At 40.2% G+C, this 23,535-nt stretch overlaps 1 protein-coding gene across 6 annotated transcripts in view; it reads left to right on the top strand.

The window, feature by feature from the left end:
* Positions 1 to 15,377: 15,377 nt before the first annotated feature.
* SUPT3H (SPT3 homolog, SAGA and STAGA complex component) overlaps positions 15,378 to 23,535 on the top strand; it is a 276,071-nt gene continuing 267,913 nt past the window's right edge. For 3 of the 6 annotated variants that reach the window (XM_018088746.2, XM_018088745.2, XM_018088744.2), the window contains exon 1: positions 15,378 to 15,593. In XM_018088746.2, coding sequence (XP_017944235.1) covers positions 15,576 to 15,593 — 18 coding nt within the window. In that variant the 5' untranslated portion in view covers positions 15,378 to 15,575. Of the gene's footprint in view, positions 15,594 to 15,751; positions 15,874 to 16,033; positions 16,059 to 16,234; positions 16,283 to 23,535 lie in introns of those variants that run through there. The other 3 variants (XM_018088747.3, XM_018088748.2, XM_018088749.2) reach the window with 3 other exon arrangements.

The raw sequence follows: 23,535 nt of genomic DNA, 5'->3' as shown, positions 1-23,535 counted from the left end.
ACGGTTGCGATACAGAAAATACATTTTTTCATAATTATTTTGGTAAAATGTTTATGTCCATAGATTCTTCTGGCTTTCTCCACCCCCTCCTTAGCTGGCTCTAACACACCCCGTAAGAGCCATTCCAAAAGCACTAGAAAGAAGGCGAGAGATTGTTTTATAACCAAATGCTATATAAGCCTGACAATCATGATTTATTTCATTTCAAACTAGAAGATACGTTTCCACTTTTAATTAGTCACACCAAAAATGTTACAGTTGCCTGTCTTCCTACTAAAATAAAATAAAAAGTTAATTAGGATAAACTAAACTAAGCCATTGGAAGCTACCAGTTTAAGGTCACTTAAAATAGTCCAGGGTTATTTATAATGTCGAAATAAAATTTTCCACTGAACGCCCTAACAAAGTTTCAGGTATCTGGCACAGCTGATTTTCAGTCTCTGTGCAAAAATATCTTTCTGCTGAACATTTACACGTTTAACAGTAACTTACTACAGCCTGGAACAGATCACAGCTCAGAGCTCTAGGATTTTACTTAAATGGTTATGGACAAATTAATAAAAGTACCAGTAATGTTTATGGACCTACATAAAAGCTGGATGGCATTTTTCAGAAGAAGTCATTTATGTTATGATATATATAATCTGGAACATTGGCTTGGATTTGGCTGAAATGGAGAGCAACCCTGCTGTTCGACTTTCCGCGGGTTTTATTTCAGAACTTCTTGGAATTTTAGCACCAGTTGCAAAATGGGTCATATTTTAAGATCTCAGAGAATTGTAGGAGGTTGGTGAAAAAAATGTGCTTGCGCTGCAAGTTACGTCTTCACAAACACCTTCAGATCCACTTTACAAAATCGGATTTTCATTGGTACGGCTGCCCTTGCTGCAATTTAAATTTTCTTTAAGCTTTTTCACTTTTAACTGTGTTATGAATACAGCCATAATTAGATTGCTTTTGGACAAAAAGATAATGTTTTAAAGAGCACTGAGTTTGTTTACCATCACATTTATAAAGCACGGGCCCAGCACGCACCAGTTGTAAGCACTGCATGCTCAGATGAAAAATAATTATCAGATATGAAACATTCTAACCTGGATGACATTCCCTAAATAAATAGTTTCGATGCCAGCTTGGTGGGCTGGAATGTGCTGGAAATATGAGGAATACCGAATTTATTTTGAGCCTTTCTATGTATGCAAATAGCCTTTGTGAAACGGGAATAAATGAATGGGTTCACTGGGTTTGTTATTGTATTGGATATTTTTAGCCAGAGTGACTACAGCAATGTCAGCAATTATTACTATAGTGAAGGAATTGCCAATATTCTCCTTTCCAACATCTACCTTCCCAAAGTTTTTTATTCACTCGTGAAGAGTGCATCGAGCCAAAATATGTGAACTTAAGTAAACTTAATGCTAGAGCAGGTTTTGCCCAAGTTTCCATTCATTTCAGTAGGGGCAAGATAAGCTCCAGTGTCTCTTGGCAGTGCTTTACTTTCACTTTGGTTGGAAGTTGACTGTTTGCCCAGCTATTCTTTGCTTTTTCTTAAGTATGACAAATAGTAATTCTAGATTAGCACGTTACTCGGTCTGCTAAGTAGGCGTGTGGTAATGAGCTCTGTAACTACAGCATTCTTACTCAGACTAGGGACTACTACGGTTTGTTTGACTACTGTGTCCCTGCCCCGTTGATTTACAGCCCAGATAAAAGAAGTTTGTGTCCTGAAATCAGTCAAAAGCATTTAATATTTCAGCACCATGCACAGGTTTTTAGTGTTTATAGTGCCCAATACAAACAGAAGCATAAAGGTTTGAAAGACAGGCTAGAAAATGATTACATTAAGAAAAAAATCAATCTTGAGAATACTACTTTTTCCATGAGTATTTTCAGTAGGAAGTGAGGACTGAGAGCTTTGACAGTGTTCTGTCTCAGGATTTGATCTGAATGCTCTGGGATCTCAGACAAGACTTCTAGCAAGTTTTCCTTCAGTATAAAACAAGGTATTAACTATGACCATATACCTTTTGAGATGGAAAAATACGTGTTGAATTCTTAGAAGTCCAAAGATGAGCAGGGCTCAGCATTCAGTAATACCAGGAAAAAAAAATGCTTGAATTCTGAAAGCTGGTAGGAAACCTGCTGTGTCACTGCTGAAAAGCTGTCAGCTTTTCCACGGCACGCGGGGAAACACACTCTACACAAGCAAAAAAGCAAACACTTACTGCTTCTGAATTTTTCCTAAATGATGTATTTTCTGCTTCTCTAATAAGCAGGGACTTCCAGCCTAGGTGTGGGTCCTACCGTGGAGTTCTCCCATTTCCCTCCCTGTCTGCAGCCTCTTATGCCCCATTGGAACGGCGTGTATTTCAGGGAGGTTTAAAGCAGCAAACGACCATGTCATCATCATCGGGATGGAAAGAAACCTCGGCCCACTTGTCATCTTGTAACAGCGTTTGAAAGAGAAAGTATGGCCTGTGCTTTCTGGCAGTAAAAACCTGGATGTGTAGTAGGATTAGAAAAATGTATGGTCTGTCTCTCTTAAATAAATTATATATTATATTCTTTTTTTTTTTTTTTTTTTTTGCTTGCAACAGGCAAACTAAAAATTAACTGTAGAAGGTAGTTAGGGTCCTCATAGTTAGGGACAAACTTTTTTTTTTTCATGGTAAGACCAACTTTGTCCCTTTCCATTAATCCTCCTCCCAGCTTCTGTGTAAATAAAGAGGAAAAATACAGTTTTTCTCCCTTGGATGAAATCACATATAAGCAGTATGTTGTTTTAGAAATACAAAGGCTAAAAAATGAGAACTTAAAATTTTTTTTCCTTATTTCAGCATATATAAAAGCAGCATGAGACAGAAACTTTGTGGCTATTTTTTCTGTTGACAGTGAAAACTGGTTCCCTTGACTTACTGTGGGGAAAGTGGGTGGTATAACTGTTTGTAATTAAAAAGGTTTTATATATTTGGAACCTTGCAGAGTCCCTAAATTTTGCATGCTGTTTTTTAAGAGTCTAATGAAGTGCGCTCTGGCCAGATAAAAGCTCCATAAAGCTCACACAGAAGATACTACAAGATGTAAGTCAATTTTGAGTGGGAGAGGTGTTTTTAATGCTTCCAACCACAAGCACAGCACCAGATCCTTGCCTTTACTCTCTCTGTGTTGCAATGGTGAGGATTCCCATTCTAAATCTATTCTCAATAACATGGATTGCAGAAAAAAATTCTTTGTTACTAACACTGGAAACAATAGAAAAACCCCAAATAGTGACAGGCTTGCTCTAAAAAGGATGAAAACACATAACTTTGGAAGAAGTGGTACAGGTTTCACAGGAGTGAAATAGAAGAAGGAAGCATATGGTAATGGCAAATGTAGAATAAGCATAATGGACACAGCAAACCAACTCTTTGAGAACCATAAAAATTATTTTTGTCTTTTCTTTCCTGAAAATTCACTCAGGCCAGACCAGAGCATCAAGAATATAATCATATTTATGTTATGACATACTGTAATCCTGAAAATGCTGAGCATCCTGCTTACATTTGAGCAGAAATATGTGTGTGCCCCACATCAGGTGTGGCCTTAAGACCATGGGTTTGGAGACAGAACAGGATCAATCCCTTAGTGGACTGTTGTGGAATTGGCAGCCAAGTCACAGGAGACAACAACATCAGTCCAAAAACAAGGCATAAGGGCAGATGACAAAACATTAGACATCACAGGAATTATTCTCTCTAGTAATAAAAGACAAAGATCTGGCAGAAAAAATATTATAGGTGAAGCTGCCAGCAGTATCTGCAGTTAAGCTTGTCTGCCACTTTCCAGTATAAGACCTTGTTTTCACTCATGTAATGCTGCCAATTTCTAGCTGTTCAGGATGAGCTTTTCAATCCTGAGTCTGCTTCAAGCCGAATTTTTTGGAAACTTGCAGCAGAAATATTTCTGCTGCTTCTAAGATCGGCATTAAGAGAAAACACATTGTTTCACAGTAGTTTAAAATTTCATCCCAATACCTATTTCAGAGCTGGGATGGGAAGTTTTACTGAGTAAGAGAAGAATAAAGAGGGAAAAGCAGATAAGTTCCTTTCGTTACCCTTGACCAAAAGGATCCACCCGAGCTTGGCCGCGTTAGAAGCTGCTGAAAATTGTTGAGGTTTTGCTTGCGCGTGCTCAGTCCAGACGGAGGAGTTGGCAGCTACATTTTGCAAAGCCTCCACAGCAGCACTGGGCTTGCTAGACTGGGTTGGATCTGTAGTCAGTCTAGTCTGACCAACATTCTCCCTGACAGTAGGCTGCACTGCTTAAGAGGAAAGGATAAGAAACTCTTGAGTCAGCAGATAGAGATGGGATCTATTCCTCCTTTAAGGTCTCATCCTAGTTAATAGTGGCTTATAAAAAATATGATCAGAATGACTGTCAGAAGTTCAGTTTTAAATTGTGTCTTTTAGAAGTCTATAATTCAACCATAAAAATTCCTTACAGGCTGAAATCTGGCTTGTACTCTTAGTTCAGAAGTCAAAATTCTCTACAGATTTTTTTAAATAGTCTGTTTTGAAGTGAGAGAAAAAAGTAGTCATGAACAAATTCTGGACATTTCTTTCACAACACACTTCATCATTCAGTTATGAAAAGTATGATAAGTTTTAAACAATTTGTTTCAAAGGCTGGTCAGGCCTTAGAAGGAATGTGAATAATTAAAATCTTCAGCATTAACACCAGACATTCAAATGTGAATGAGGTTCTTTGACCTGGGGATATTAGGAGTATTATGATATTAGGAGCTTATGTGATGCAATACCAAAACTTATTATTCTAGTTTACCTTATAAATATTTAGATAGTTTATTAAATGCACATATTGAAAAGCAAGGGAGAATCCTTCTGTCTTTTCATGGCAAAACTCATCGTGAAGGCAGTCACTCAGATGGATGGAGTATCACGCAGCAGTTTTCCTAATTTAAACATAAGAATCACAGAATCACAGATAATGCTGAGTTGGAAGGTATCCACAAGGATCATTGAGTCCAACTCTTAGCCCTGCACAGGACCATCCCCAAGAGTCACACCATGTGCCTGAGAACAGCATAACCTGGAAGTATCCAGGGGGAACAAGTAAGAGGTCCTCAGAGGGGGCAAAGCAGATATAAAACCTTTCTTGGAAGACCACAGCAGCTCTCATTACTACCAAGCTTCTCTTTGTAGAGGAGAAGATAGAGAAGCTCTTCCCATCCCTGGAATGCTTTCAAAGATACTGTGCTTGGCACCCTGAGGTTAGTGCGATTTCTGAGCAGATAAAAGCCCGTTACATGAAAAGGCAGATCCCACCCTCTTTCTTTCTTTTTTTTTTTTCTTTCCTCCTTGGTGAGAAAGAAAGAAAAACCTTATTCTGTCTGCAGTTCCACTGATTTCAGTGGGAGTCTTCATGGAATAAGGTGCTGCTTCACTTAAGAGAAGCAGAGGAAGCCTTTAGCTAACTTGCTGCTTCGGGTTACTTGCCTTATCCTTTCATATTTTCATGTCTAAATGTCCATCTTGGTGAAGAACATGTCAAGCCTTTCAGCTCATTATTTCCATTACATTTTAAAGAGCTGGAATAATTTGTGTTTTTAGGCACAAGAAAACCGTCTTCCACTGTTTTTGACAATTGAAGAACATGGACTGAGGGAAGCAGAGGAAAGCTCTATTTACTAAACACCACATGTAGATTACCACTGATCGTTTTTCTAAGGAAATTTATGACCTGTGTGGAGTAAATAAACTCCCTTTTTGGTAAAGAATCTGCAGCCAATCATTCATTCTTGCTTAGAGACATTACTGTTCGTGTTGCTTTTATGTGGAAGGCTACAGTAAGGGGTGATGTTATTTCTAAATAGACAGTTGGCAACTAAAAAAGAAAAAAAAAGCTATTTCTGACATTACTTATCATGAGATTCTTGCTAGATTATGGCACATTCACTCTGGTTCAGGAAAGAAAGAAAAGATAATGATAGGACAATTATAATTCTTGTAACTAATATGTTATCTTCATGCATGCACTTGCATGCCTAGCTCCATTTACTGGCAAGTTATGGCATTTTACACATCTGAAATAAACAGAGAGCTCTCAGTGTGTCCAGAATGTTCAGTAAGTCTGAAAGCTGTTTGCTCTCTATCTCAGAGTAAATGAGACAGACACTTTGCTTCTCCTGGTTGCCCACCTTGTACTCCCATAATTATGCTCCTTCCCTGCTGCCCTTCCTCTCCCTCATTTCTGCTCTGGGTCCAATAGAGATACAACTTTTTTTAGGCAATTTTAGGCAATCATGACAATTAAGTGAGAAGAAGAAGTGAGAAGAAGCTATATAATGTTTTCAGAAATACAAGTGTTTCTCATGTGCAGGTAACTCAGCCATTTTTAGCTGTACCCCTCTTGATTTGCACTGGTGTGAAAGGGGAACTGGGTTGTTATTAAGTCTACCCAATTTAATAGATGCACACAATATGTTTACTTATTTTCTTCTATCATATGTGAAATTATCAATACAAACTTTAGGAAATACCATTCCACAACAAAAATATTCTGAATTTAAAATGAGCAAGTGCCTTCCTGAGTGATGATTCCATGTCCTTAACTCACCCCACTGCACTTCAGCATGTGGGTCCTGTAATGTCACTGGAACTTTGCCTCCTCTAGAAAAATGATCTGTTTCTGATGAGGGGTGTCGAAAATAGTTTTCCACCCTCAGATCCACTCAAGTACTAGTAGAAATAGCTGCCTCACTGGTGTGGACAAGGTCAGGTAGGTTCATTGCTTACTGTAGCAAATCATGCCTGTTGAGGGCTCATGGGACAACCTGCCTACACAGGATTTGCCTTGGAGTGCAGAGAAGAATTTGTTACAATAGGTGTTGAACTCACTGACTTTGTCTGCACTGGAAGAGAAGTTGTTTTCAACACTACTCCAAGGTGTGTGGAGAGTGGGTGGGCATTTTGACAGCAGTTGTCAAAAACACGTTGTTTCTCTGGGGTAGGTACACTCCTACTAAAATATCAATGCTCCTAAAGGACCAGTTCAGTAAATCTGCAACAGGGCAAAGTCTGCAATGACAGCATGGCCTGGGACTTTCTGTGCTGGTGTACACGTGCAGGATGCCAGATGATGAGCAGGGTTTTTAATCATCTACATAAATACAGAATTCAAGGCCACAAGCCAATTGTCAAAGATTATGCTGCCTAATTCCAAGAACAGTTAGTGGAAGAAAATACCCACGTTATAGGCAAGTGATCAATACTCTCACCACGTGAAGCTGCTGACATAATAATTCATGCCAAATCTTGCAGCCCCTTCACACACTATGTGCTCTTCTGAGCTCATGTGAAAAAGCATAAGAACTATTTTGCCAAACCAGACTGGATCAGGCATCTCTGCTTCTCAGATGTTCATTAATAATTGACCGGATCTGGGGAACCAACATAAAAGAAGTGGATTGTACCAGAGGTTTTCTTTTTCTATGGCATTTATTTTTGCAATTAGAAAAAGAATAAGCTGGCACATGAGGAAGGAAACTGAAGCAGAAGTTATTTTTCAAACAGATAAAAGAAGATGCTATTTTGTACAGAACAACTTCTAGTTGACCTTTGCAACGAATGCCATAAAATACTATTTTGGCCACAAATGGAACAACATTTTTAGGAGGATTAATGTTTAATCTGTCTGTCTGTCTGTCTATCTGTGCATGATTTTAAAGAGACTGGAGGAAGCTAGCAGCTCACTCTCACATATAATTGCATCTGTAAAACTTTAAAACTGTGCAAGATCTTTCTCTGCTGTGCTGGATGCCACCAGCATTAGCAGATTACCACAGAAAAAGAACCTAAGGTAGACAGTTAACTTCATAAGGAGTCTTCCAAAAACGTTCCATCCCTCAAAAACTTTAATCCTTAACAAGATCTCGACTCTCACAAAACCCACTATAATATATGAACTGTTCAGTACGCTCACAGAGTTGATAACAGAGTATTTTTTTGAAAATGATAAAACCCAGAGCTATATTAGATGGGAGAAAGTAATTTTTGAGGAATTTTGAAACCCTGGAGAAAATTCAGAGGGGTCAATCACTGTGCTTATACTCAGGGAATATATTTTTTTTTGAATTATCTCTTTTTTTTTGGCATTGGTACAGGTTTCTGTCAGACCACATGTCCCATGGCATTCCCACAATATTGCATGAGTACCATGACCATGCAGTCATACTTTGTCTTTCCTGGCCCTGGATGTTAGGTGAATGTGAACCTTAAAAAATAAAATGGACACTCAAAAATGTAGATGCTTTACTTTTAAACAGAGAGATAAAGGACATAGCAAGAATAGAGAAAGAAACTCTCCAGATTCAAGAGCTCTGTATTGGCACTCTGCAGCAGTTCCCAGTAAAAATGCTTTAGCTGATCCCAGCTGTAATACTGGCTCACTGGAAAGGGTGACTGGGTATGTCCTTTGGCTGATCTGAACACACTGCCTATAGTTTAAAATCAACATCCTGAGTTTTTCTTAATTTAAAAAACGTATCTAATTCATTAGTGTAAGCGTATTTTAAAATGACTCTGTATTTTCCATCATGATACTACGTTGAAACTGGCAGAATGGAAATTGGAGAGAAGTAGCAAAGAAATAAAAAAAGTATCCCGTTCTGTTTCCCAGCTACAGGAATGATCAAAGCTGCCAGAGAAGCACCTTATACAAAAGGAAGACTGTCTGGAGAAGAGGTAAGAACATTCTCAGGAACTCTGCTGAAGGCAGTGCTTCTTATCCAAAAGAAAGACGGAAATATGTAATTGTACCCTTCCTTTAAAACTAGCTCTTGCTGCTTTCCTGTGTGTTACAGATCACATGTTATTTTACATTGGAAGCTTACTGCTAAAATCTAAAACGTAAGGGCCAAGTCCTGCTCTTAGATACACATGCACTCCAATGAGCTCAAAGAGAGCTGTGTTCATATGTTTAGCAATGGAATTTGGCCCTAAATATTTAAACATTTATTCAGAGGGGGAAAAAAAATCTTCTCTGATACACTTGTATCTCATATCTAATGTAGACAGATTACCACCACTGGGTACCCATGCTGAGGCATAAAAAGTGTTGGGGAACCATAAACTCAGCATTCTACCTGCTCTGCATGGTCAAATAACATGAACATGTTTCAGAACATTAAGGAAATTAAACCTTTAGCAACCTGTGGCTGATGTTATTTATTCTGCAGTCCAGCAGTAATTTGATGCAAATTGCTGGCACTATTCCTGCAAGTCAAGAAATTACTGTTTTGAATGGACTGATTCTGGAAACTTTCATTATATGAATATGCAATCCAGAAAGAACTAATATCCTCTGTTTATATTTTTTCTGTAGAGGAAAGCTCAGTCTTCTGCCTGATTCTCACTTATCTTCCCAAGGCTTATGACTGGAGTCCATAATAATCTAACCATGTAATTTGGAAATGGTTAACCTGAGGATCCCAGCTGTTCTCTGTGGCAAATGGCCCAGATGTGTTTTTGCTGAGGATACAAAGGATTCAGAAACCTGCACTAACCATGGTGACTGGGCTTCCAGTGAAACCTACTCCTGATACTGTATTTGCCAGAATACATCCTGTTACCAGAGTATCCTCTGTGCTTCTGGTTCAGTCGGGGTTAACTTTGGTTGTGCATTTTGTGCAGCACAGTGGTTTCAGTGAAATGCTGACAGTCAGGACAGTGAGAGTGATGGGCAGGTGTGATCATATGGGTCATGAATCTCTCTTGATGTTGTGCTTCAGTGAGCTCTTTGAGATCCATTAGCTAAAGCTGCTACCTGCTCCCCAGCTGGAGGAGCCTCTGGCTACAGAGTTGGCTCTTTCCCTTGCTTTGGAGAATTGGAGCTTTGCCTCTTCTTTACTGCTCTCATTTTTAGGTGACAAGGATATCCAGCATACTGCCAGAGTGCTCTTTCAAAGCTGCATGGTTTTTTTGGGCACAGTCAGTTTCGTAAGAAAGACTCTGCACCGTTTTTAGAGCCTTTTGGCTCTAAACCATAGAGGTTTAGAGCTCTCTAACCATAGATGTCACCCTTGAATATCTCTGGCTACAGAGGTGCAGTGCAGGATATTGCCAAAATGCTGTGACCTTTGTGGGAAGAACGTAGGAAAAAGAGCATGTACAGACTCATTAAGTTAATTAATAATCATGGCCAGTTGGGCCTTCTACCCAGATCTTGCATCAGTGCTAACAAGGTGAGTTAGGAGTGATCTACGACCAAGAAATTCTTCGCTGGTACAAATCATGATTTTGGTTTGCTCTGGTGGTTATCTTGGTTGAGATCAAACCTCAAGCGTTACTTCAGATAATATATACAATTATTAGCATAAGCCTCCTTGATTGTGTGTGGAAACTCCCAACCTCATTTGTGGAAGCCATGGTTTTGAAAAGGGTACAACAAACAAACACTGCTTAAGCCACAGTCTCAGTTAGGGCAGCTGATTGGAGAGGCTGGAGGAGTTGGTGGCTGGGAAAAGGACCCCTCTAAAGTAGTTTTTCTTCAGCTGCATTGATTCAGATCAGTCAGGAACAAAACTCTGCTTTTATCTTGCGTTATATTTAATTCATATGCTGCTTACTTAAGGGCGTGCCTATGGTGCTGGCTTCTGAGAGGAGTGTTAATACATGTGCAAAATGGCTACTACAGGTTGAAAGTCTTGGTCACACAACTGGATTACACAACATAAGGTTCTATCCTCAAGATCATGGTGCTACCTAATTCTGTCTCTCCAGGTCTTTAATTTCCAGGCATCGGAATTGCCTTAAATGCATTTTGGCATGGAATGCATCATTATTTTCATATTGTGCTAGTCTAGTCTCCTGCTTTCATCCATACAAGCCAGGAGTGAATAAGAGTTGGCAACTTCATACTTGACTATTATATTGCAGAGTACACTTTAATCAGCACCCTAATAAATAGCATGCTCAATTAATTGGGACATTTGCCAGGAAACCAATTCCCTTCCCTGCACTTCAGTCGCTGTAAATGATGGATAAATAGCATTCTTGCTGTTGTCTGTGAGCATATTTGTTGTAATTAACAGGTATGATTTGCTGTTTGCTGGCATGTGTTACCTCAGTAGCTCTGCTCACTTTTGAGCAGGCTCCCTGTTCCCGTGCAGTTACTAAAAATAAATAAAGCAGAGATTTTCTTTTCACTATTTGCTTAAATCAAGGTAGTGCTTTTGTATCAAAAACAAAAAAAAAAAAGATAATCTATATATTATATTCCTATATGGTTTTGACAATTACAGGTGGTAATCTAATTAGCAAGTTTCTGTTTTAATTAGTATGGCAAAGAGGACTTTGCCATACTATGGAATAATTTATAATAAAGGGAGGGATCTCTGCTGCAGCTTTCTAACACTATGTTTTTTGACCAGAGGCTGCATGGTGGTTTGCTTTAAAGTGGTATTTCCTTGAGGGAGATCCACAGAAGTACAATCTATTTTCATAAACTGGTATATGCTGTGATTTACTGTAGGCATGTGACACTTTCTCCTATTCAGACACGCTTTGCCAAAAAATTAAATAAAATTGAACACAGCAAACCCTTCTAATCCCTGCATTCCTCACAGATTGCTTTAATGGAGACTGAAGAAATTATTGGAAGTAAATGAATACAAAAAAGGAAATGGTACTGGGGAAATCTCAACAAGGGATCTTAAAAACCAGGGTGGCTATGGATCAGCAAAGGGTAGAAACATTCGTGTAATTAAAGGAGAACATAATTTGTGAGTTATCTGAAAAAAATTGTCTGGGTTGGCATTTACTTTGACTGGTTGGCTGGAGGAGAAGAAACCGCCCTGCACCACTGCATAAGGCTCCTTATTAGTTGTGGTTTCTGCAGAGGCTCCGTCTCCTCTTTGGAGCAAGGAGGATTTCTTTCATTACATAATCCGGATTATGTTTTTTTTTTTAATAGATTGAATTTTTTTTTCTCCTGTGTGTGCAAATTCTCCTTGCCCCGATGCTTCTATACTGAGGTTATTATGCCGAAGGAATGCGAGTGTCTGGAGTAACAATGGTTCATTTTCGTTTAATGACTTTGTCGACAGGATGGAGACATTTTTGTGGTGTGATGAATTCACTCGGTCTCCCGTTGTGTTTTCTCCACATGCTTTGGAAACTCTCTCTCTCTCTGAGAATTGTGGCCATCCACTCCAGCAAGAGCTTCATTACTTTATATTCATTGTATTTAAATGACACCCCAGTGGTACTGACCTCCTGGGATGATTGATGTAAATTATATGCTATGTAGGGGGAAAATAAAATCTTTTTCTGACTTTTTATGTTCTGCAGAGAAATAAAAAGTGAAAACAAATGACAGAGAAAATCAGGCTTATTCAAAGTGAAACTTTGCAAGCATTATGGTTTGAGCAGACTCCAGCTTGTAAAAGTGCTGAGATAGTTTATAATGACCTTGTGATCTGAAAGGTGACCTGGAAAGGGGAAACAATTTTGTATGTGCCCTTTTTTGGTTCTGTACAATGCACAACAAAAACTTGATCAGGTTTTTTTCCTCTCAGTGAAGTATTGTAAGAATTCAGACCCAAGCAGCGAGCAGCCTCTGCACTTTTACGAGCTAGAGAAAGGCACACTACTAGAAAGGACACCTCACTCCTCTTTCCTCCTGTCTTCTAGCAGATTTTTTTGTATTGATTTCAGATTTCATAGCCAGTAGGTATCTATCTTGTCCAACTATTCTGCCAGGAGTTATTACCTACAGAAGTTGCAACAGGGGAAATGTTCTTTCATCAGTTCAGCTCATCACTGGGCAGCAGCTTCAATCCCTTCCGAACTGGTAACCTCTCACTGCAGGCAAAAGGGTTCTGCACAGCAACACAGTTTGTCAGAAAATATTTCTGTCAGTGCTTTTTCAGGCACCTCACCAAGTCACACTGCCTCTTTCCAAGCTCCTGGAAGTTATGTAGTTCACAGTGGACATGCTTAACCACATTATCCTAGTAATCCCCTTATTAAAATTACCATATGGAACTGGCGTAGTAATTTCTCTATTTGTCTGTGTTTTCATATTAGTCTGTCCTACCAATTCTGATATACACGAAACTATGCATAGAAATCTCAGCAATATGCTGCCTTGCCTTCCTCAGTTTAATGTAAAGTTTTGACAAATCATAGAATTTGGCTAAAAACTTGAGTTGCCTTGAGTTTTTCTGCAGTACCTTTCACAACTTGACAGAATGCTTTGATTCTCCTTTTGGCCAGGATGCTCATCAGTAACCCTGCTTTGGCTGGGGCTGCCCAGATATTTTAAAATGTCTAACAGGAAGGAATAGTTTAGTGCATCCTCCTCGCAGCACTCACTAGACTTTGCAGTGCAGGCAAGAATCAGCAGCATAAGGCCTCTCGTTCTCTAGGATAATATCTTGGTGTTTTGCCCTGTTGCTGTCAGTGCTCGGGCTGGTATCAGCTTTGCTTCCATAATCGTAAGCAGCAGCAGAAGGGAGGGGGGCTGGCAGCACTCGGCAGCCAGCCACAGAATCACCTCGTCTTCCTGAAGCTGATGTGGGAGGTGGGAACAGGGAGGAAGCAACGCAGAGGGGACTGGCAGAATGTTTATACGAAGAAGTAAGAAGGACTGGGAGTGAATGGTAGCCAAAAAAAAAAAAAAAACCCAACCTAAGGGTAGCAGAAGGAAGCTAAGAGAGAAAGACAGAAAATAAGATGGCTTTGTAATAAAGTGGAATTCAGATAGCCCCTGGAGTGTTAAGATCATTGCAGTGGTTACCAGAGCTTTCTTTTTCCTCTTTTTCTTATCCTCCGCTCCCCCCCCACCAAAAAAAAAGAAGTAAAATACTAAGATTTGCATAAAATTATGAAGTCCTTATGATGTCAGTTTCTTAGAATGAGTCCTAGGAGAAATTATATGAACCCTGTTCTGTGGGTAGGCAGGAATTTGAGTTGAGATGGACTGAGAAGGTCAAAGAAGAAGGCAGAGCATAACTTTGGAATTTATACACCCTGCAAACTTTCAAGAAAAGTAAGATTTTGGGTGGTGAAAAAAGCACTAACAGTTATTCCATTTACCTCTATTGGTCCCACTTATTAATTCCAGTTTATACCATGGTACACTTCAGCCTGTCTCCTAACAAACCTGCATGTGATGAGCGAAAAGAACAAACTAAACTCACAGAAACCTACAGTTAGGAGGTGTCGAAGGAAGAAAAGGTTGAAAGGAGAAAGGAAGGGTTAAAAGATGAAAGGAAAGGTGGCTTAATGCTCCAGCTCACCTAGTCATGCCCTTCCCCATCAACCTATTGAGCTGACAGGACACAGGAAAAGGAAAGCCACCATTGCCGGGAATCAGAGGAGAACACAGATATATAACCACCTCAAGGCCTTTCATCATCCCAGCATAGAACAGTGTATTTAATCTGGAAGGGACCTACAATGATCATCCTGTTCAACTGCCTGACCATGCCAGAAGTTAAAGCAAATTGTTAAGGGTATTGTCTAAATGCCTCTTATACACTGATATGTGTGGAGCATCGACCACCTCTCCAGACGGCTGTTCCAGTGTTTGACCACTCTCTCAGTAAAGACATGCTTCCTAATGTCCAATCTAAACCTCCTTGGCACAGCTTTGAAGAATTAATGGCATGGTTGAAGCAGTACAACTTGGTATGCCATAGCAAGGATCCAGTGGTACTTGGAAGGCTAAAGACAAACCAGGATCGCTGTCGCTCACACTGTGCTATTTTTGAACACCTGTACAGGGCTGTAGCTGCAGAGATGAGGGCGGGTTGGCCTCATCAGCCAGGCACCTATGTAAGCCCACACCTCCCTCCTGAGGGGGATCCAGGCGCCTCTTCCCAAAATCCTCCAGATTTTGGCACTCATAGTAGCCCTGAAGCTCTTCCCAGTGCCGTCCAGCACCGCCTAGCGCTGACAGGGAAGGAAGGGGTGGCCATGGCCCTTTGGGCAGCACCTGCAACAACCACCCTGGAGGTGTTCAAGGAAAGACTAGACTTGGCTCTTAGTACCATGGTCTAGTTGACAGGGTGGTGGTTGGTCATAGGTTGGATTAGGAGATCTCAGATGCCTTTTCCAACCAAAGGGATTCTGTGATCCACAGAATTCTTAGGGTATACTGAGTTGGAAGGGACCAACAAGGATCAAGTCCAACTCTTAAGTAAATAGCCCATACAAGGACTAACCCACAACCTTGGTGTTCTTGGTATCAGGGTCACCTGCAGCAGGTGATGTAGGAACACATCCAGGTGGGTTTGGAATGCCTCCGGAGAGGGAGATTCCATGACCTCCCTGGGCAACCCGTTCCGGTGCCCTGCCAGCCTCACTGTAAAGAAGTTCGTCCTCACGTTGAGGCGAAACATAGTGTGTTTTTAGATTATGGCCACTGCTCCTCGTCCTGTCACTGGGCACCACCAAAAAGAGCCTGGCACCATCCTCTACTCACCCGCCTTTTGAGATACTTATGTGCATTAATGATCCTGTGACTCTGTGAGGGGCGGGCTGAGGGGAGCGGCTGAGGAGAGAGTTGAGATGAGAAGAGCAGCCGAGGTGAGCGGCTGAGGGGAGCGCCGGCAGCGGCGGCGGGAGGACGCGGTGGCGGCCGCCTCGCCCCGGCTCCTCCCGCGCCCCGGGAGGCGCCGCCGCCTTCCCTGTGCGGGGCGGCCGCTGTGCGAACCGGCTCCTCCCCGGCGCGGGCGGCGCCATTTTACCCCCCCTCCGCCGTGCCTGCCTCGGCGCCCGTGGCGGCGGCGGGAACAGCGCGAAGCTGCCGCTGCTTTCCGTCCCCCTCGTTTTCTCGCCTCGGTCCAGGCGAGAAGGAAAGACCGAGGTTCAGTTCCTGTCCCTCGCTCTCCCCTCTCGGCTCTCCGCACACGGGGTGGGGGTGGGGGGACCGGGCACCACAAGCTGCTCCCACCCTCTTCCCATCCTTCCTCCCCTGCACATCTCAGCCGCCTCCTCCTCCTCCTCCTCCTCCATCCATCCATCCATCCTTCCCCGGGGGTGAGCCTTTGAGTGAGTCACCAGCGAGGGCACGCTCTTAGGCAGTGTGTTGCTATTAATTAACTTGGCGAGGCTGCTCGGTGTTGGGGCCTTCAGGAGCATTAACGGGGCGGTTCCTGCCCGCGGTACCTGCGGGGCGCGGGGGGGGCCGGGGCGCGGGGTTTTCTGGTGTCCTCGGGTGGTGTTACATCAGACCCTGCCCTGCTTGGTTTGTCGTCACGCAGCTAATCTGGAAGGTGTTTCTAGGACCTCTTTTTCTTATTTTAAAAAATATTCTTAACGTTATGTGACAGTGGCCAGGCTTTGGCCTGCAGTGCGCTGCAGGTTGTTAATTTATTCGTGTCACTCTGATGCTACGAAGTGTTACTAGTTCGTCATTTTTGTCTACAGGAAGTGGATTTTATTTATTTTGCCCAAACAGATGTGGTGGTTTATTAATTGTAATTCTCTGTATTTGGCTGTTCATTCTTAATGTGAAGTGTTGGATACATACACTGATGCCCTAAATGGATGTAATTCCTGATATTTCAGAATGTTTACTTAAGGTCTACGGTATTCCTTACAGAAATTATTAGTCCTCTCAGAAATGAATGGTAAATGCTAAAAACCTAGGAATAACAGTCCAGAAGCATATTTCCCTATGTTAGCTTTAAGTGACTTTTCCACTCACTGTGTTTTTATACCTCCTATGTACAGATCAACTGCTTCTGAGTTCCTAGAAATTACACAAATGGATGCTTTGTAGTTGATGAATGCAAAACACAATATACATGCAGAACATATATTACTGTGTGTGTGAAGGGGAGGCAGGAACCTGATGTTGTGGGCAACCAAGTTTGCTGTATGGCATTAGTGCTAATGATTTGTTGTGAGACATTTGATTTCCTACGAGTGAATCTGTTTCAAGGTTTGCAGCAGTGTTGGTGATACGCTTACATTTTCTTTTGAAGTCTTTGATCTAACTCCCACATCATTCTCTTTCTTGATACAGGCCTTGCTTTCCCTTTGGCTTAAGGCAGCAGTGCTTACTTGGCGGGATACAGTGCACCCTCCCTCTCTCCCTTTTTGCATATCTTTCTTCAGTGCTGCCCAGATCCAAGTGGTGTGGAAGGCAGTGTCAGTCCCTCTGTTAACTTCAGTGGACTTTGCACAGGCCCGTATTTGCATGTTACTAATATGCAAATCACATTTTGTTTTATTTTGGTTCCTTTTTCTCCCGTGTATTGTTGCCATGTAGGTGGAAATGTTAGTGTTAAAAGTAGCATTTCCAACTCTAACAGTTTTTCTGAAAGCCTCATCTCTGCTTGTGAAAGTTTGAAAAAGTTAGTTTTCAGTTAGAGAAAGAAATTCTTAGCTGTGATGTTCTGAAGAAAAGCTTGAGGTCTTGCCAGAATATGCTAAAAAGGCAGGAGGAAGAACTCCAAGTCATGTCTCTGAGAAGTAAACAACAAATCCTTCAGTGCATTAGTGGCATTTTACTTGTGACTTTAAAATACATGGATTTGGAGACATTACTTAAGGTTTAAAAAGATTCAGTAGCATTTAGATTATTTGCTGAGCCTCTGAGCATCATAACCAGCTGAATTACTCTCATGGGCTCAATTCTGAGTAGCACAGAATGGGGCTGGGATTTGATTAGTCAATTAGTAACTTGTCAGTGTAAGCAAACTGTAATTTAGCAAGCTACAAGTGTTTTAAGAATTGCCTACATATAGTAGTGTAGAGCAACAGTGAGTATTGTTCACCTTGTTAGTGCTGCTCTGATGTGATGCCCTCGGGCCGTGAGACCAGCTAGACAGTGTCTTTCTAGGTCATCATTGCAAGAGTGTTCTGAGGCATGAGGCCAAACCCAAGCAGTGTATAATTATACCATAGAAACTAATTGAGTTAATGCTCTTGTTGCAGTTGTGAAATATCCAAATGTGTAGATACACAAGTGTGTGCAGAGGAGGAAACTAGTCAGGCCTCTGCTCTCATGGAACGAGTCAGTGGTGAGTCAGTTATGAGCTTATCTGGAGCTGATCAGAAAAACTGCCTGTCAGAGGTTCTGAAAATGGTATTGATTTGGTCTGTAATCTGTGTTTCAGATACTTGGCACTCACAATGCTGCAGGGAGTCGTTACTAATTTGAAGTAACCTTAGTAAGTGTTCTTTTGCAAGCTAACACTGGTGAAACTTCTATTTATAAATAATCTTTGGCTCTTCTCTACCCCTGTATTTTGCATACGTTTGAAGTATTGCATTTGATGACAATCAGACTTTCACAGAGTCAGCTGCAAAGTTTCTAGTTCACACAGCTCCTTAAACTGTCATAGGAGTAACAGTAATGGAAAAAGAGGTCAGGAGCTTGCATGGAAGAGGTGATTTCCAGTAGGCTTTTGCTGAAATGTTTTATTGAAAACACACACGTTTTTCTTTGCTACTTAAGCACATGGTTTTTAAAAGCACTTAAATTATCAACGTAGCTCTTCAATGTTTTATGATTTGAGAGATTATAGTAAGAATTAAGCCAGTTCCTAAGTATACCTGGGAAAAATGTCTATTTTTGACTGAACAGGAATACATTTTAACAGACACTTATTGGTCATCACCTGTGACTGAGATCTCTGGAAAGGGTTGGTGGGCCTGAATGTTACTGACATACTGTTAGACCTGCCTTTTAAAAGCTAATTTTTGTGCTTGCAACTTACATTTTAAAGCCATGGCTGTTTTTCCTGTAGTTTTCCTTGTATTAGCTGTTGTGCAAATGAACAACAGAGGTAGACATTTTCTCCTCTAGAGAATTTCTACTTTTGATGGCTAGCACTGATTTCTGAAAGGAGAGGAACAGCTCAACAACAAGAATTAGGAGAAATTTTATATAATCTCACCTATGTATTTGGCTGCTCGTTTTTGATGAGACATTTTGGATAGATACATTGATGCCCTAACTTGATGGTAATCCTGATATGGCAGAATATTCAATTAAAGTTAGGGTGGTACTATATATTAAGAAATTATTTTAATTGCATTTCAAATAGTGAACCAAACACAGAGTGATGTGAAAAGAGGAGGATCAATGTGAGCAGTGTAAGAGATTGAGAAGATAATGCTACCTTGAAAGGAGATGAAGGCAGGTGAAGGTTTAGAGAGAGAAATTATACTGAGGAAAATATAGTTTAAGGCTAATGGTGACTTGGCTGTGCTTTATAGAAAATCTACCTGCGTTAGTAAAACCTTAAACTTTTAAGTTACTTTAGATGGAATTAATGGTACATGGGAACCATTGTTGGCAAATGAGCAGTAAAGCATATTGGCAGAACTAATTTGACCTTTGCATATAAATATTTTATGTTTTACTTGTCAGAATAAGCAAAATACTGAGCAAGTCACAGTTTGGGGCCTGTTCATCTTTGCATGCTGGAGTCAAGTGTGCAAGTCCCTGGTGACTTGAAGGTATTCTTTATCATCAGACCTGTGTTTGCTTCACTGAAAATTGTCAGTGGTTCCCACAGGAAGATCATGGTCACTAAATTGCATCTCTATACAATTATTAAATAATTAGTATGGAAGGGTGAGAGTACTAATGTTTTATGAAAAAACAATTGCTAGTCCAAATGAAGTTATGGTTATAGGAGCCAGCTCCTGAAAGCTGTGGAAACTTTGCTGTTAGTTACAGGTTGTCTGGTCTTTACACTGTTTTGTTAAAGCATTTAACAAAATAAAGGAAAGAAAATAATTGATGTTTAATTTGCAGTGCCATTAACTGCCAGATGTGGCACAGAACAAAAAGTGTGCGTGTTCAGTTCAGAGGGAGATGGGCATATACATTAGATTAATTTTCCCTGCTTTCTTAAAAATAAATATATCACTTCTGGGGAAGGACAGAGCTCTGATTAGACTGGAGCTAGAAATGCTGAGAGAAGTGTTTGTAAACATCTCCAGATGTGGAGGCAGAGCTCTCATGTAAGATTGTGCTGTGTGTTTCCCAGTCTCAAGTAAAACAGTCACATCTGTATATTTGTATTCTTTCAGTAGCCCAGACCATTCTGTGGTCTGTTTCAGAAGAAGCTTAAATAATTGTCCTGTCTAGCTCATGAGTGGACAAATAATAGCTCAAAATATGAGGACATGCAGAGTAATTTCAAGTAAAACAGCAGTTGTTACACACAGTGAAGTCAGAAGGGTATATTTTAGTCTGAGGTTGGTTAGTGACTTTTCTTTCCCAGCTAAGTCAGTGAGAGCATTGTGCTTGTTCACTGCTTTCATTTAAGGTCTTCAGTAAAATTAATGCACAAAGATACATTATGAAATGTAGAAATGAACATGAAGGATTATTTTATCTCCAGGGATGTTGAAGAGTTTTAAAATCATTAAGATGCATATTCTTTGGACCAAAATCTATGCCTACTTGTATTAGTAAATTTGTTTTTCCCTTCGTTATCAGCCATGCATGTTTCTTCTGTAACTTCTCCATGGGAATGAATGACTGAGTTGCCTTTTAAATGGAAAGGGGGGAATGATGTTCAGTTGTGTTCCTTGTATTCGTGTGGGCTTTTCAGGCATGTTTTGTTCCAAGAAAGAGTGTCACAGTTAAAGACGAGATGCTTATTTGTCTGGGTGGTGAAAGCTGGGCTGGGCATTGACAGCTATAAGATGAATTTTTCTTTTTGGTATTCACTTTAAAATAAAACTACCATAAGCAACTAGTCTATGAAGCAATAAATGGAAGCAGCAGCAGCAGATGTCATGTGTTATCCTTAGCATGAATAGTGCATGCATTTCGCTTTGTGATACTTTGTTAATTAATTAAAAATTAAAGCAAGCTGAGATTGCATTCCCATCTTTGAACAATATTCTTGAATGCAGACCTGGTGCAGATGTGTCACTGCCCGCCCACAGATTGCTCCTAATCCTAGATTTTGTCTGACTGTTCCCTGAAAGTTTGGGCCTTTGCTTTATCTACTTGGCTTTTGAAGAGGTGGTGTTTAGGAAATATAGAAGTTATTTATCCTATTGCCTGTAAGCAAAGCCATTTCTTAATTGCTGCACAAAAAAGCTGATTTTTTTTTTTTAACCTGGACAGGCTTGAGGATGATAAACTAGTTCCATTATATACTTGGAATCATTAATTTCTTGTAAAATTCAGACCCTGTGCATATCTGTGACCCTTTAGAGTGTTTCTAGTTCCAGCCTGCTTGAACAGCTCAGGAGAACTTAAGGACTTGGTGTTTTCATATTTACTTTTCCCATATTACTGGGAGAGGGGGTGATAAGCAAAACAATATATGTACTCATGCATTTGGTAATTAATTATTGGTGTTTTGTTTAACCTTCTCTTGTTTTTTAATAATTTTGAGTGCATACTCAGAAAGCTGGTCTTGCACATGTTCAGCAGGGTTTGTGGCTGTGTTTTTGTTTTTTAAAAGAAATGCACTAAAAAAAAATAAATCTGTATTTCCTGTATTTAATTAAGTTGTTACATCTCCAATTCCGGAACTGTTACTTTACACTCTTGTCAGCTGGTGAGGATATGCATCTAGTGAAATACTCAGTGGCAGCACACTAGTTAATCTAATTACTCTGAAGTAAAGAGTGTGAAAACAAAAGCATTAATTTTAATTTTGTGTTAATTCATAGTCATCTCGGCCTTTATTTCCTTCCTGTTTTGTTTGGGTTTATATAAATGAAAATTTGTCAGTCTGTAAATTTTTGCATGGTTCCAGTTTATATGCAAAATGTGTTTATGAAAGGCAAGAGAAGAGGACTGATGTGATAACTACATTAGATGTATGTTTATGAATTAAGTCATTGTGATGGTAAATTCTGCTCTGTGTTATTCAGTGCAAAAAGTTATGCAAGGACAGTGCTGGGTTTTTTGGTAATTCTGCACCTTTGTTGGCCTATCTGTGCAAATCCACTTTTGTTTTAAACAGGCCCAGTTTAGACTTAGATGTTTTCTTTTGGTGAAGTGACAGCTGTTATTACTATTAATGTTTGCTCTTCCTGAGTGAGTTTAGGTCACTCAAACTGTGTGTTTAGAGGACTGTTCTCTAGTGATTGTTTGGATGCACTTTTCTCTTGGATCTTCATGTGACATTTTGGCAATGGTGGCTGGTGAAAGTATTTGAGCAATATTTCAAGAGACTTGTTGACTGAGTATATGTTGTTAAGCCTGGAGAAGAGAAGGCTCTGAGGAGACCTCCCAGCACCTTCCAGTACCTAAAAGGGCTCTGAGAGAGCCTGGGAGGGACTTTGGACAAGGGTGTGTGATGATGGGATAAGAGGGAATGGCTTTAAACTTAAAGAGAGTAGGATTATATATATTGGGAAGTTCTTTCCTGTGAGGATGGTGAGACACTGGCACAGGTTGCCCAGAGAAGCTGTGGCTGCACAATCACAGAAATGTTCAGGGCCAGGCTGAGTGGGGCTTGGAGCAACTTTGGAGCAACAAGGTGTCCCTGTCCATAGCAGGGGGGTTGGAATGAAGTGATCTTTAAGATCTCTTCCAACCTAAACTATTCTATGACTCTATTTCTCTCTCTCTCTTTCTCTGTCTCTCTGTGTATATATATGTATGTTGAGGCTGCTTTATGTATGTCCCAAATAATATGAGTCAGCTTGCAGATTTTGTGATTTACTGTTACTGGCTAAATGTATAGCCTGTATATTAAATTCACATTTTAGGAGCAGTGGAATTTCAATTTTTATACATCTCTCAGCTTGCTCTTGAATAAGTAGATGGGTTATACAGATATCTCTTTGACTGTAGAAGAGTCAGTGTGAGTTAGTACTACTTGGTTATTTCAGGATGGATATGGATGTGAAGGAGGGCTACGAAATGAAAGTCTACCTGGATGTCTTACTGTGGTGAGAGGGATGGGCCTGAACCTGATGAAAAATGACTTAAAATTTGTTTCCCTCAACTGAGAACTCTTTTGTTCTGCTGATTCATATGGAACAAGTACTGTTTTCTGTTGTGACTCTTCAGTGTAAAAGACATTGAGATTGCAGGAGATGCTTTAAAATATATTAAGGATTATATACACATTTTAATATGCATTTTTAACCATACACTTGATTGTAATATTTTACTTATGGGAAAAGAATTTGTAAAAGCTGGACCTCTTTGGATATAAACTCATAATTACCAGTCCAGATAGTGTTAATCAGAAGTTATCTTCTTTCTAGAGTTCATGATTAAAATACAGCACACTGAAATAATCTGTGACCTAATCTGAACATCTGAATTCATTTTGTAGAATATGGCAAACAGCTGCATTTCAGTTTGGAGTTAAAACAAATACAGTATATCGACCCATTGAAGATTACTGTAGGCTTTTCAGTTCCATGATAGCTGTACTTATTGAAGAAAATTGATTTGAGAGTGCTTCTGCTTTTGAATGATTTTTTTTCTTTCTTTTTTTTTTTTTTTAATGTCCGGAAGAAAGGAAATAGAACATACGGAGGATGGGACTTTGATGTGTAAAGAAGTTAATTATCTCAACCA

Source organism: Manacus vitellinus, unplaced genomic scaffold, assembly GCF_001715985.3.
Source record: "Manacus vitellinus isolate BGI_N305 unplaced genomic scaffold, ASM171598v3 scaffold_11_pilon, whole genome shotgun sequence".
NCBI lineage: Eukaryota > Metazoa > Chordata > Aves > Passeriformes > Pipridae > Manacus > Manacus vitellinus.
Note: the sequence above shows the minus strand (reverse complement) of the source record. Positions and strands in the feature narration are given on the sequence as shown.